This window comes from Amphiura filiformis, chromosome 5 (assembly GCF_039555335.1).
Source record: "Amphiura filiformis chromosome 5, Afil_fr2py, whole genome shotgun sequence".
NCBI classification, from domain to species: Eukaryota; Metazoa; Echinodermata; class Ophiuroidea; order Amphilepidida; family Amphiuridae; genus Amphiura; species Amphiura filiformis.
In genome coordinates this window covers 43,620,480-43,636,376 of record NC_092632.1, presented here as the reverse complement: position 1 = coordinate 43,636,376, position 15,897 = coordinate 43,620,480, and the positions used below count along the sequence as shown (strand labels likewise).

At 36.3% G+C, this 15,897-nt stretch overlaps 1 protein-coding gene across 5 annotated transcripts in view; it reads left to right on the top strand.

Moving 5' to 3' along the window:
* Positions 1 to 15,897, top strand: part of LOC140153184 (ral GTPase-activating protein subunit beta-like) — a 42,483-nt gene that overhangs the window by 13,144 nt on the left and 13,442 nt on the right. For 4 of the 5 annotated variants that reach the window (XM_072175857.1, XM_072175858.1, XM_072175859.1 and 1 more), the window contains exons 5-15: positions 128 to 388; positions 2,453 to 2,896; positions 8,073 to 8,374; positions 9,239 to 9,381; positions 10,668 to 10,765; positions 10,928 to 11,080; positions 12,359 to 12,533; positions 12,857 to 12,945; positions 14,278 to 14,418; positions 15,046 to 15,212; positions 15,357 to 15,527. In XM_072175857.1, the coding sequence (XP_072031958.1) occupies positions 128 to 388; positions 2,453 to 2,896; positions 8,073 to 8,374; positions 9,239 to 9,381; positions 10,668 to 10,765; positions 10,928 to 11,080; positions 12,359 to 12,533; positions 12,857 to 12,945; positions 14,278 to 14,418; positions 15,046 to 15,212; positions 15,357 to 15,527 (2,144 nt within the window). The remainder of the gene's footprint in view (positions 1 to 127; positions 389 to 2,452; positions 2,897 to 8,072; positions 8,375 to 9,238; positions 9,382 to 10,667; positions 10,766 to 10,927; positions 11,081 to 12,358; positions 12,534 to 12,856; positions 12,946 to 14,277; positions 14,419 to 15,045; positions 15,213 to 15,356; positions 15,528 to 15,897) is intronic. The other variant, XM_072175860.1, reaches the window with a different exon arrangement.

Sequence of the window (15,897 nt, the reverse complement as noted above, 5' to 3'; positions counted from 1 at the left end):
GGAAAGTCTATGGTTTATGCAAGTATAAAATGTAAAGTTCTTAAGTACAGTATCACAGACTAATAATACTTTCATATTCTGGAGAATCAGAAATGTTAAAGTTGCAAGTTTTTGTTCTTCCAAACAGGAGAAGAAGATTCTCAGATAATCCCTGCAGAAATGGACAGTGATTGCGTAGCACAGTCTTGGTTTCGGTTTCTGCATGTGCTTGGTAACCCTGTTGACCTGTGTAGGCCAAAGGTGATAGGTAAAACACCCAAATTCTTGTCAACAATCATGACATATGAGCAGCCGATTGACCCTGCCCATCATCCATGCCTCAGGTCTCTACCAAAGATCTTCCTCAAGGCAATGAAAGGCATTTCTGTGATGGTCGATGCTTTCCTTGGTGAGTGTTTTTATGTCAAGCATATCTAGGCATTAACAGCTGAAATCTAGGAGAAAATGTTTAAATGTCAGGTTATATAAAGAGTATATAAGTGTTATATAACGTCATTTTAATAACATTCAAAAACATTTTTGGAAACGTACTACATATAATGTTATTTAAGAGCTGACAAAACATTTTGCAAAAATGTTCACCAAAAATAGTTGCCAATATTATTTTGATAAGATTTTAAACATGTTGTTGTAGTGTTTTTTCATATAAAACATTTTAAAAATGTGTTCATGACATTTATATAAAGATCATGAAAAATGTTATTAAATATTTATACTTTACCGGCGATAGCGATTGCAGACAACAATTAAAATATTCTAGATGCCACAAAATACATTTTTAAAACATCAGTTGCTGTCAATAATTATTGCTTTGAATTAATTCATCACCAAAAGTTAAAAATCAAGAAAGGTAAATTAATTAGCAAAATAATAGATCCAGTTGGTTGTATATGATTGGTTGACGCCGAGCGATATCGCTGGGAAGTTGAGATTTCTTCAACTTGCAAAAGCGACGTCGTTTTTGCCTCCGGGATTTGAATCGATTGATCGGCTAGACGCTCTGGAAATGTAAGTAAACATTGAGCATGCGTGAAAATCGCTTTTCTGCAAAAGCGATCGAGTATAAATTCAGCTTTACTGTAAAAGTGATCATTTTCACTCTTGTAGTTTTTCACACTTTACCAATTTTTTTTATTGTTTATTTTTTAGCTATTTCGTCTGTTTTTAATTTCAAGATTGTTAATTTTCTGTTTGAATTTTCAATAAGTTTATAACCTTATCGCCTGATTCATTAATTCTGGCCATTTTACGGTATTAAGACTTTTGCATTTTGTTTGATAGTGGCAAGTTGCCTTAGCAGAGTGCGGTCCTGTTTCCTAATGTAAATACGACGATACTCTCTTAGAGAGGAACGTACTCACCAAAAGAAGAAGTAGCTCAGTGTTCATTCTGCTATCAGTGTTTCTCACAGATGAAGATGATGTTGATATCAAACATTTCATCACCTAAGCCTCTTACTGAGCATAGAGACACTTGGGTTCATCCAAGAGCTAGGCAGTCCTTTGTTAGTTCCTGCTTAAAATGTAAAACATCTGAAGATAAGACACCAAAATGACAAAGGAAAGAACTTGCCAGTGAAGACTAAATTGATCAATTCAACATTATTTAATTAAAGCCATATTATAACATTTCTGTAAAAATAGATTAGTATTTTTTACTGTCAGATATATCCCCTTTTAATTTTGACAAGTGAGGTAAAGCATAGAAAATTGGAATTTACTACTAGTGCCATGCATGTTACTCCCGCGGTTGTAATACGGTACGATCCTCTGTGTGTATGTGTATCCCTTGCGCCGTGTAATGCGTACTGTGCATACGTGTTCGGCTAATATTTCCATCGTAATAATAAAACACCGGTTCCATCGTTTTATTCAAAATCTCGGATTTTGACAAAACTACAGCACCTAAAGTCTTGATTTTTGCAGAGTATCTTTATTGACTAAAATACATTACAATCGTGTAAAATACATTACAATCGTGTAAAATACATTACAATCGTGTAAAAAACAGAATTTTTTTGACGGCGTTCTCCTCAGCAAATGTTATAATATGGCTTTAATTAAGAATATTTTATTTCTTGCATTTACGGCCCTAGCTACTATGGGCTATTTGCGGGGAGGAGATAAGTTAAAATGACCGCTTATGGGTCCAAATTTCAACCAGCCTAATCATGAAGCTCCCGCGGCCGAGTGGATAAGGCACAGGTCTTGTTAACCTGAGGTCCAGGGTTCGATTCCCAGGCGGGATCACTTTTTCTACTTGTCTCCTTTATTATTTGCGACGGCGAACCTGGTGAAAATTTATGTTTATTTATATCATTCCTGTCGATCATGCCACTGTTTTTCCATGTAATTAAGAATATGTTGAATTGCAAAAATTGACATCAAGCATAATTGCAAAATTTGACATGAAATGGTAATTGCATAATCTGACATGAAACATCCTCTTACAGGTCTTCCATCTACTCAACCTGCTCCCCCTCAACCAGATCCGCTAGCTGTCAAGTCACCTAATAGCCTTCATCCAGATACACCACCACAAGGCCGCAAAGGAATCAAGAGTTCTGGAGGTACAAAGAAGGAACGTACCTCTTCAACAAGTCAGGCACATCAACAGCAGTTTCATCAGCAGCAGCAGCAACAGCAGCAGCAGCAAGTACATTCTGCATCATCAAGTTCATCATTGCATGGGGGAGCTGAAGACAGTCGTTCGGCAGATGGCTTCCGCGTATTTGCCGATGCATCACATTCATCATGTAACAGTATCCTCAACTTGTACGGATCGTGGCTTTTTGAAGCCGCATTGACTGGGTGTAAGTTGCAGGCTCAATCGCCAACGCGGCGAAAATCGGTGGCCTTTGATGCTGCTCCTTATCCTCTCACTAACTCCGGTGTCGGTATGTCTCATTTCTTTTTCTCACACATGTTCATTTCTTATTTTTGGTTTAATTATCAAGTTAAGTATCAGTTACAATGTAAACTTGGATCAAGTTTACAAAACACTTTCACACAAAATGACAATCACCACTTGTTTTTTTGTCACTAACATGTACTTGGATGACATTTACCAAAATGTAACAGAAAATGGCAATCATCTTTAGTCTTTTATGTCACTAACATGTCATATCATTCATATCAAGGGAGTCAATGGCATCTTCAAAATTTCTTATTTCATAGCAAGTTTTAACAATAGCTTATTTTATGTGGGCACCACTTTGTGAACATTATTACTAACTGGTTTCTTTGCATTGCATTGTTCTCCTTTAAACATGGTTAATGTTCCTAACATTTCTGGGCAATTTTTATTTTTTCGTTAATTCAAACACTTATCATTGTCACACATTGTCATTTTTAAATATTTTCTTTTTTTTTTTAACAATATGTTCATTATGACATTTGTTTCATTGACATAACACTTTGTTTTTCAGTTCTGCCATTATTAACACCCTGTACCTGTCCTTGTTTTGACAATCCGACTCCGTCCTTCCACTAATAACAAATGAACCTGTTATAAACCAGCCTCTTAGTTAGTCCCTTCTATAGTTTGTTTATTACCTAATGGGCACTCTTTATGTTTTAGCTATATAAAAGCATTTTGTATATATGTGTATGACTCATGTGTTGTTAATGCACGCATGTGATATTCAATACAGGGGTAGCGCTAACCTGTGCCATGGGGTCATAGGTTCATTCTTTTAGCTTTTGGCGCACAAAATTACCATTTAGAGGTTGCTAAAGGGTCGTTTGAACCCTTTATTTCTATTGTTTTGGATCCATAGTTTTAAGAAAATTTTACATTTTTGACCCCTTGTTTGAAAACCCAGCGCTACCCCTGATTCAATATTTAGTTTGTCAAGAAGTTCCTTCAGCAGTGCACCCTACTAAGCACCTAAACTAAGTTAATAACGGAGGGTCCCTCTACTTTCATTGTAAGCCCCCAGCAGCAAAAGGTCATTATTATGATGCGACTTGTCAAGATGATGAGTTGCGCAAATACTCCAAATATGGTAGATACAACTGCCCTCTACTGTTGTAAGTATCATCCAATCACATCCCTCCATGGTGCGTTACGCAGCACTAAGTATGCCTGGACCAGGAGCTAAAATGAGCTCCTGGTCCAAAAGATGGCTCCTGGCCTATAGTTTGTAGTGTAAAATATTGGACACACCAGGAGCCAAAACTGGGCAACCATGGGGTAAAAAAGCCTGGGTGCCTGCTTAATATAAGCCTTGCTAAGCATAAAGTCTGCTTGTGCAAATGGGGTATGTGAATCTGGCTGCAATATCCAACCACCTTGAACTCTGTTCTGAATTACCGAATTTTATTATTATTGGTATCTATTGATAACTTGGGAAGTTGATCAACTGCACACACTTTTACAATCCCATGCATTTATCATCTTTAATTTACCAATTTTGAGAGTGGAAAAATAAAACCAACTCTGTGTATATATGTAATGCTAATTACAAGTCAAATCTGATTGGGCAAACATCATTTATCATTGTTTCGACATTTGCACCAACTTTTCTGCACATGAAATAGCAAAAGTAGAAGGACCCTCATCATCCTTGTTTTATGCCTTGGGTGCTCTGTTAAGCGGACTGGTGAAGGTACTTCTTGATGGACTATACAATATTTGTGGTTTCTTTGAAAAAAATTGTTGCATTTAATTTGTGATTTGAAGGTTTTACTTTTATGTCATTTGTACTGGACTCATTGTCTTTCATGTAATCATAAAGCATTACTGATTATCAGAGTTTGGATAATATGTACCAGTTAATGCATAATCATAAACCTGCCTGTTTAGTAATGAACAAACTATAGAAATTGGCATTATTATGGTCTTGTGTGATTTAATCTAGGAGGTAGGTTTGTCGTGTTCACTAACAGATCCAGAGGCTAGTTTTAAAAGGCTTGCAGTTCGAACAATTGGGCTTCAATTGAATTGATGAATGATTGATCGATCATTTCAGTATTACCAACACATACAGTGTGATTAGCATGTTACAGGATTTGCACTGCTTACTGATTTTTGTCAAATCAGCCAAGGAGATGTTAATGATTTAACCTTAAGTCAGTGAATTATGACTCATAGATAATCATTTAATTTGCAGCCTCACTTGGTACATTGGTGAAATATGGCAAATTACCTTAAATGGCTATTTGGGGTTAGATGGGTATGTGCAATCCCATTTTGTATTCACTGGCTATAGTCTGTCTATCTACCTTGAGTCACCGGCACTAGCTTTGAAGTTCAGCGTGTGCAGCGTTGGCGTAGCGTGGTTTCTTGCATGTACATAAGCGGCACGTTGATCATGCGCGTAAAAGTGTGTCACGCACCAAGTAACGCTGAGCTAACGCAGAACATGCTGAACTTCAAAGCTAGTGGCATGACTGGAGGTAGATATATAGACTATAGAGATGGCAATCATAAAGTTTGTTGGGAGTCAGACTAGGGACCATCACATGATCACACTAAATCTCCTTGAGCTGTAATTTAAATTTAACAACAACTACATGGTGTAAATGTAGATATATATACATGTATAATATTGACATGCATGCTTTTTTCACACCTGGCACACATTGATATGTATGTAATTCGCTGTCGTAGTCCGACGTCACCTTCTACCGAGGTCACAACTACTTCCGCAGTGATGAATCAAGCTGTTGCAAGATGACGCTATCTACACTGTGCACGTCGATGTTCTGCTGTTTGAAAATCAAGTTTTAGAAATTTTTTATGGGTTTCACTGCCTAGTTACGTTTGCAAGATGTTTTCCTTATGAAATCATGAGGTTTCAGGTCTTAAATATGAATGGTAATTAAAAAATTTGATATATAAATTCCATACATTGATATCGCCATTGCGGTTCTCACAAAAGCGTGATCCAGTCGCTATGGTAACGCCCAGGGGTCACCAATATGACGTCATGACTACGATAGCGAATTGTCCATTTCACCAATTTTATCATCTGTCATCTGTTCAGGTGGGTTGGTTATCTCTCCTAGTGGGGCATAAAAGAATTCCCTCTTTTGGTTGTCTTTTGACAGTCCTGGATCTGTTAGTACTAATTTATGAATGCAAATTGCTAGTGGTGACCAGCATGCCAATTATCAGGGGTTGACAATGAGGCATGCTGCAATTTATTATGATAGTACCGTATTTGACCTAATTAGCGCCCTCTCCTAATTAGCGTTCCATGTACACTTTACTGACTCACACCTGTTTAAGTGCCCCTTTTCATGTACTTATAGCATGAATTGGGTACAAAATGACTAAAATACATAGCTGTAGTCTATATATCTACCTCCAGTCAGCGGCACTAACTTTGAAGATCAGCATGTTCTGTGTTAGCTTAGCGTTACTTATTGCGTGTATATACCTTTTTGCATACGATCAAAGTGATGCATATGTATCCGTTATAACGCTAAGCCAACGCAGAACAAGCTGAAGTTGAAAGCTAGTGCCGTTGACTGGAGGTAGATATATAGACTATTATATAGAAAACCCATTTTGACGTTGAATATCAATGGCTGGGACACTTGTTTGCAGTTCTTTTTGAACTATTTTTGTCATAAGTCCCGCTCTGAAAATTTCGTCATAACATCGTAAAGTAAAACTTTGTACCAATAAAACGTACTTAGAAATAATTATATGATTGTTTACTAAGTGTTTTGTGAAAATGAAAGATGTCCATGACTTCATGGCTGAATGAACCCAAATTGAAGACAAAAACTGCCACTTCCAAAAGTCACAAAGTAGGCCTATGCTTGTTAACTGCAAGGTGTACTGGGACAAGGAATGGAACTGGCCATCTTACAACTCACTGTGCTGAACTCTGCACCAAGGGGATTTGCATGGCTGAATGATCAAGAATCGATACACATTACAGTAAATGTTCACTTGGTGAGGATTTTAAACTGCACTCAAACACATGGGGTTTTCCATTAGTAACAAGCCACGAATCAACTTTTGTGACAAGCATAGGCCTACTTTGTGACTTTTGAAAAGGGCAGTTTTTGCCTTCAATTTAGGCTCATTCAGCCCTGAAGTCATGGAAATCTCTCATTTTCACACAGCACTTAGTAAACAGTCATATAATTATTTCAAAGTTAGTTTTATTGGTACAAAATGAAACCTTACAATGTTATGACGACATGTTCAGAGGGGGACTTATTTCTTTTGATGTGTTTATAAAAATGCAACATTGTTTTATATGAAAACTGTCCATTTTGACTTGCAGAACATAGTACATGATAAGCACCCCTTCAAATGTCTGTAAGTGACAGGGGCATTAATTAGGTCAAATATGGTCATGTTTGAAATGGTAGATTAATTTAGTATCGTAATTAGATCCTAAATGTTAGATTAACAGTGATTGGAGTGTTAAATTAATAATAATAATGATAAACAGAATTTATCAAGCACAACATTGCAAACATAACAAAATACAAACATTCAGATTTGTCTACAAAATATCATGTATTTTTGTAATCAATAGGATGAGAAAATTGGGCAGATATGTTTTGTACCTGAATTTGGTATAGATTTACATCTATTGTGGTTTAATCTCTTATAGCCAGCAATCTCAATTATTATCTGTACAGAACCTGTTGGTGATCCATCAGAATCAAAGTTGTTATCCACAAAGATAGCACAAACTTTGAATTAATAAGAGAAGATGTACTAACCGCAATAGATGGCATATATTTCTTCTTCTATATTGTTCAAATACAAAGGGTTCGCAATGGTATAATCCAAATTTGGTTTGAAAATGAATTATAAAACTTGCTATTGTGGTTTCATATTCATTGACACTGAGGTTTGTGCTCACTTCAACACAGCACAGTGAGTATAGATTAGCACAGCACAGTGAATAGTAGACTAACTTAAATACAGAACCTATTTTAGTCACTGTATATATTTTTGTCCTCAAATGTTGAATGAAAGTTGAAATGATATGAGATGAGCCTGGGTAGTTTCAGCAGTTACTGTTCTGTACTAGATATACAATGCACTCACATATATATGCCCCTCTATATACCACCCGTTCTGTGTTCACCTTATAGGTCGCATGTTTCGTAGGCACCACTCTATAGCAGCACCAGAATCCAACCGCTCCAGTGGACATTTTTCAGATTTGCGACAACTTCCATTCCACATGGACAACCCACCGTCAGCAGCAGCAGCAGTAGCAGCTAATCCACTGTTTGATGCATCAGAGTTTCCTGATAATTATGAGGCTGGGCGTGCTGAAGCTTGTGGTGCTTTGTGTCGTATCTTCACTAGCAGGACGTATGCTGAGGATATAATGCCAGTGTACCTGGCTCGCTTTTATATTGCATTGTATCAGGGCTTGAGAATTGATGAGGTATTGAAAATAGTATTAAAAAATCTACTCTCATTTCAATCTCAATAGGTGCACCATTGGGCTACTTGGGAATCACTTGCCGCTACTCAAAAAATGTGCTGCTATTTGCCTAAAATTGGGATACTTTGCAAAAGTCTCGACAGTAATTTAACTTTATTTTCCTTTCAATTTAGACGAATTCTAAGGTCCGTATGCAGGAAACAAGTTAGAGAGGGTCTAACTTTAGACCTGGGCTGACTATGGAGATTTGAACCATGGAGAAGGAACATTTTAGTATTTACATACCTTTCTCTATAATATTGTAGATCCAGTTACGGGCAAATACATGTGTGCTTAATATTAGATGGATACACTTTAATTTTTGGATTTTGCTAGGAGTAAAGGGCAAAAGAAAAGATTAAAGGGATCCCTCCATAAGTCTAACCGCCATAGTTAGACAACCGCCATAGTTAGACAAGTTCTAAAGTTAGACTTGATCAAATTTGTTTTTATGCATACGGACCTAAAGGTTTTAAGCCACAAAATTGCGATAACAGTGAGTTTTGTAACCATTTATTGATCACTCTGAAACTTCCCATAAAGCACCAGAAGTTTTTAAGTCAAGTGCTTTTCCACCCAATTGGATGATTTACGTTTTGAATTATGTTCAATTTTTGGACTCTTACAAATTTTTAAGTCTTGAGAGTCATTCTCCATGGCCTGGTGAGCCAATTCTCAAAATTTTCCAAAGCAGTCTCATGCAATGCTTTTTAAAAAAATTACAAGCTTAATTGAAAAAAAGAATTTGATTTATATTTCTTGCCAATTGAAGGCCCTAGCTGTACCACCAGCAGACTATTTAATTTGTGTTGTGTTAATTTTCAGGATATGAGCAGCCAGGTACTATCCAGCATCTTGTACAACAGTCCAGACCTATTCAGAATTGATCTAAAAGGAGTACAGGCTCTTATCCCTGATATCATTACAGCATTGGAAATGGTATTGCCTCAGAAAGAACTGCAATTTAGGTAAGTGTAGGTGACAAGAAGACAGGTGGTCAGAGATTCATTTCACAAAGATTTTACTTTGTAGTAACTATAGTCAAATGCAGCAAACCTTTGACGAGCGCGACTACCGTGATGTTGCAAATTCGGCGCTAACAACGTGTACGTACGGTGCACAGTTCATTCATAAATTTCCACTCAGCAACAACATATCGCCTTAGCAGCCAATCAGAGACAAGTGCGTGCAACGCAGTAAATACGCGATGTATCCTTACAATACGCGCTCGTCAAAGGTTTATTGCATTTTAGTATATTATAGGTTTGCTAAACTTTAAAAACATTTTTTGGGATTTGATGTCCTTGTTCACTCATGATGTGTTACACATATGCAAAATCAGGAGTTCATGTTTCACTTACATAGACTAATCTGTAACTTTGGGTATATGGCTGAGCAAAAGGGACATTGCCCGGTACCCCAGGTCAACATAAAAAGTGGTAACCATGTGTGTTCTAAATTTCGCGGAAAAAGGGTATTTTGTTGACTGAAATCGCGGACCGCTTGAAATCGCGAAAAAGGGGGTATTCTGAGCATTGTCTCCGCGAAATTTTAAAAAAAAGGGCTATTTCACAGGTTCGTTCGATCGATGTCTTCAGCCCGAGTCTTCAGCCTCCATCCTCTGGCATTTCATTGATTCCGCCCTCAATCGTCACACAGCGAGAGCGTCAGAAGGCAGCTTTTTTACTATTGGCACGGCGGTTTCCCGATATAGTTGTCTAGTGGGTGTTGCACGTATGCTCCCGCACGTTTTGAAGAGAGCTGAATGAGCGACGCGAACAAAGCTGCCGAATTTGGAACCTATCATGCAATCCGTGAGTTTTTTTCGAAAATTTCAAGCTCAGTTTTAAAGAAACACTCCACCCACGACACTCGATCAGTCGGGCGATAATAACACAGGATCATCTGGGAGTACAACAGACACAAAGTAATGTTCATACTTGCACATTTTGTACTTAATATATTAAAATATTTGGAGTCATTGAAAAGGGGTGTCTGGAAATCTTCTCATTGAAAACCTTGAAAAAGGGGGGTATTTTTTACCCTGATTTTGTCAGTGATTTGGCAAAAAAAGGGGGGTAAAATCAATGAAAAATCAGTGAAAAGGGGGGTTTTGAAAAAAGGAAGAACACACATGGTTACCACTTTTTATGTTGACCTGGGGTACCGGGGACATTGTTGTTTTGCCTGAATATTTTTTTTTTTTAATAAACAATCTTCATTTTTATCATAATGACTTCTTTTTGGAATTTAGATCGCAGGTTTCCCAGACACAGCTTCGCCGGGCATCTATTCATCTGCTGCTCTCTATGATGTCTCTGCCTCATCATTTTAAACATCTGTGCATTCAGGGTAAGTTTTATGATAAATTGTTAAACACTTGAGAATTTCAATGCAATTTCATTTGTTTCTGGTCGTGTTATGTTACATGGCTAGCAACTTTACATCAACATACACACTGGGATGATACTACTAATTCATTTTCAATATCATATTATCTAATTTTGTATGTAGAGTTACTCACAGGCAAAGACCTTATAATGAAAGATGTGGATGATGGACCAGGAGAACCAGTGACATTCCTATCTCTGAAGTATAAACTAGTAGATTTGATGATCATGGCTGTACAGTGTGAAACAGACTCATACAACACACAGATGCTTTTGGGTAAGTGAACTGTTTAACTAGTAGTATGTAGTATGCCATGTGATGTCATGTGGTATTTACATACAAGTATAATAATTATTGTTATTGAAAGTGATATTTTATATTTTAATGGGCATAGTTTTTTTTTCTTCTTGAGATTACTCTATTCATCCAAATTGGTGACAAATTAAAAACAACCCCACAATCTTTGCAACTAAAAAAAATGTTCTCAACATACCAGTACCAAAAAAGAAGTATTAGAGATGTTACCAATTTCTTGCCAGTAGCTTTTAGTGTACGCCAGATATTTAACCAAGTTCCGATGGATTTCTTGTATCTTGTAAATGTAAATAATGTGATCCAATTTAAGGGATCTGGAATGAGCGTTTTGAGCGTTTCGACAGTATTTTTTGTGGGACATGAGAGCCCATCAGACATATCGAATTGCATTCTGAATACGAAGAAAGTCTTTTTGATATCAAATAATTTTCATTTTTTGAAATTCACGATATAATACAAATTTTATGACAAATTATTAAAATTTGATATTTTTCACATTTAGCTATATATAACAGTCCTCAAAGTAAATTTTATAAATCTAACAATATATTCTTAAAGTGTATGTAGCTGGGAGGAAAGCCGACGATCAATTGAAAATTTTGACCTTTCATATTGAAGATATGGATTTTTTCCCAAAAAGACCTATTTTTGTTTTAGTGTTTTGGGAAAAAAAAATCCATATCTTCAATACGAAGGTCAAAATTTTCAATTGATCGTCGGCTTTTCATCCCACCTACATACACTTTAAGTACATATTATCAGATTTATAAAGTTAACTTTGAGTACTGTTAAATAGCAAAAATATCAATTTGTAATCATTTGCCATAAAAATGTATTACATTGCTAATTTCAAAAATCAAAATTATTTGATATCAGAAGGACATTCTTCAGTATTCAGAATGCAATTTGATATGTCTGATGTGCTCTAATGTCCCACAATAAATACTGTCCAAACGCTCATACCCCACCCCTTAAATGACTCATGGCCCCAGTACCAATTCGAAATTTATGTTGACACCAGGATTTAAATATTCTCACATGTTGATATCTTGACAATTATTATAGCACTCAGTTTAATTGTTGCTCTTAAATGAGATATCAACATGTGCAGAAATTAATTGAGCTGCTTTTGGTAGGTCAGCATTACATTTTGATGCACAGGTTTTGAGTTGGGCCTGTCCAGCTGAGCGGGTTCTTTCTATAATGTGTTTATGACACCTGCATCTTTCAATATTTCAGGTGCTATGCACTTATGTGTGCTTGACTCTGCAATGTGTGAGGAGGTTCAAACAAAAGAGAATCAGAGAAGGAAGGATAAAGAGAAGAAAGAGAACAAATTAGAGGAAGAAGAATCAGGAGATGATGAACTTGACAATGGGGAAGATATCATTGAAAATGGTCATGTGTCAAAGAGGTAGGTATGAAGCACAATACTGTAGAATTTGTTTATGTCAAGGTGGAGCGAGTATTGCGTATGTGATAGTGCGTATTGTGGAAATATTGTAAGCAAAACTAAGCGTAATGCTATGCATAGAATGTGTTATGGCACTTGACCCATTATTGTAATTGTGAGGGTAATATAAGAATGTATCAAGATATCCAACATGTTACACAGATTTGATAGAGATCAAGTTCAGGACTTTCAGTATTTTCTCTAGATCACCTATAAAGGTTTGGTGACAAGCCAGTAATATTGTCTATCTTTTTTTACCATTTGTATCTTTTTTTCACCTTCAGAAGCAGCACAATATCAGGCTCTGGTCAATCATCATCTAGTAGAAGCGGTTCTGTCAGCTCCACCTTGTCTGCTATGGCAACACACTCAGGTAACAAAATCAATACAATTATGACAATAATTTGAAATTACACTTCAACACTACTTGTTTATTTTGATTAGTGTGAGTGCTTTTGAGAAAGTTCCTCATCATCAACCAATGTTGTTAGCTCTCATGATTTTCTTAGAAACAGCTGGAGTCCAACCTGATCAGATGACGTCACACTAGGTGACATCCCCGAAGTCGGTTCCAAGAAAAATATCGGAACTAACAACTTTGGCTGACAAATGAGGAAGTTTCTCAAAAAGGCTCCCAATAAGTGTAATTTCAAATTATTCTCATTTTATTACCGCTACGTATGAATCTGCAATGCTATACAATTCAATTATGTTGTGTCTTATTCTACATATTTTGTCAATTGGTATAGGGTGTATCATAATGATTGGTACCCATCGGGTTTGTCTAATGAAACGCCTGCTTATTCCAAAATCAACATTAGATCCTTTTGAAATGACTACAGTTTATTGTTTAATGTTCTAAAACAAATTTAGAAAAAAGGTGGATCCTGTAAACCTGTGTCACCGCTGTGTCACCGCAGTGTCAACATTAGATCCTTTTGAAATGACTACAATTTATTGTTTTAATGTTCTAAAACATATTTAGAAAAAAGGTGGATCCTGTACTACATTTTGATGTGGCATTCCTGTCCATACTCACTGGATATTGATGGGTACCAATCATTTTGATACACCCTGTACATTTGTTTAAGGGTCATATTCCTTCACACGCTTTCTGTATTTTGAAAGAGATTGTGCAATGACATGATCAAGTTATTAAGTTTTCTATATATGTGATGCTATTTAAATCAAACTTCTTAATATTGCAAATGATACATCCAGCTGAAGATACCATCAATACCATGGAATCATTGATATACAAATGTTTATATTATTTGGCGACACTTTCTAAATCACATACAAAACAGAAAAGAGTTCAAAGCCACAACTACCAGTATATCATATAATGGAGTCATTGGTCAGGGCAATCATGGGTGTTCAGTACTTTTAACAATTTACCTGCTGCAAGTGATAAGGAAATTTAAGCTTAAATCATAAATTCACCAACATTAGAGACAATTTAGATAGGTAGGGGAAGAAAAATCTTGTCATAAAGGCTTGGTCAAATTAATGTTCAGCCCTTTCCAGACAGTTGAATAAATTTATGTTTAAAAAAGCTGATGAATTTTGAAACAAAAGTCAATATTTTTTTAACTTTGCCTTGCACTTAGGGGTGGGACTTTACTCAAAGGTGGGACTATACTTGTGTTAGTACGGTAATTAAGCCTTTCACCGTTTCACACGCATGTGACTTTTTAAATTTCAGATTCTGCTTGGGTGATCTTTGTCCGTTGCTGCCACCTGGTTTGCAGAAGTCTAATGTCCACATGGAGTCAAGACTATAGCGTAGCACTAGCTGCATTGGAACTCTTGTCTGGTTTGGCCAAAATCAAAATACAGATCAAAGGTGAGTGAGTATTGCAGTTGCAAGGGCTATGTCTTTGTAAGCATTTTGGCACCTGTTGCGAATGTGAGCAGCTTTTGAGCAGGTACAAGGTATCCCAAGTTGGTATAATCCACCATGATTGGATGAAGCACTGGCTTGATAAGTTGATAAGTGAAAAATATGTATTAGAGAATTGTGTCTTCTTCTGCATTGTTTGGTAAAAGTGATAAAATTAGGACAATAGGAAAGTACTTAGTAAGGGTTTATGGCACCAAATGATACTATTTATGCTGTAGATTACAAAAAAGTGATCTTCAAATTATTTAACAGCATATGACATTGAAGTGATGCACTGATTAAAACATGTTTTTATCAAAGATTAGTCAACCAGAGTACAAAGATATCTTTGTAAAAGAGATACATATAAAAGAGATTGAACTGTATATTATTAGCACCTGAATGTGAACCCTTGACATGAAACTCAGTGCTTAAACTGAAAATGAATAAAATGACAAAATAGGGTTATTATGTATTTGGATTGTTTAGAATACCCAATTTACCCAATTACCCAAAGTCAGTGAGAAACTCTCGGAAAATTTGGATGATGGTTTCACAAAATAGAAATTTCATTATTGTTTCTCCCTCCAGATAAGCTTGAGTGCAAGAGAACAGTGCGTTGGATATGTGACCACATAATATTCCAGTGTAGTCGTCCTTCCATGTATCATTCACGTGATCTTCATTCCATCATCGTAGCAGCCTTCCAATGCTTGTCAGTCTGGGTTATTGAACATAGCTACCTGCTCAAAGACAAGGTAAGTCACATGTGATGGTAACATTTCTAACATCCAATCAAATGAATTTCTCTATGTAGATGCCATATCACAAAGATTTGCCTAACATACAAATAGAGAATATCCTAACAGGAATTCAGGAAATGTATGTATTATCTTTTTCAGGAGTGTATTCAGTGCATTCTTGAGGTGATAGAGCTGGGCATATCTGGTACCAAATCCCAACACAAAGCCAGTATACCACCGGTATACAAGCATGAGAAGGAGCTAAAGCCAGCATCTATGAGGGTCAAAGATGCTGCAGAGAGTGTGTTGTCCTGTATATTAAACCATGTGGTGAGTAGCATGTCTGTTTTAAAAGCGTTAATTAAAAATATTACTCAGTAAGGAGATGTATTAATCATTTACTTTGAGTTTTTTATGTTTCATAAATGGAAGAGTGGTAAGGAACTGGTACTTGCATAAACTTCCAACAAGTCAGCTAGCGCCGCATTTTGAAAAGTGGTATCTTTACAGTGATGTGTGTAAGAAAACCTTGCCCTGGGTAAAATTTATTTGATTCTTATCAAATATTTTTTCTAGAAAACTTCAAACATGAATAGCTCATGGGCAGAGTGCAAAACTATCAAAAGTGATTTTATTGGCAAAATTTGGAGTTAAGATCAATTTTGAAATTGTTTTTGAATATTTACAATTTGAAGTTTAT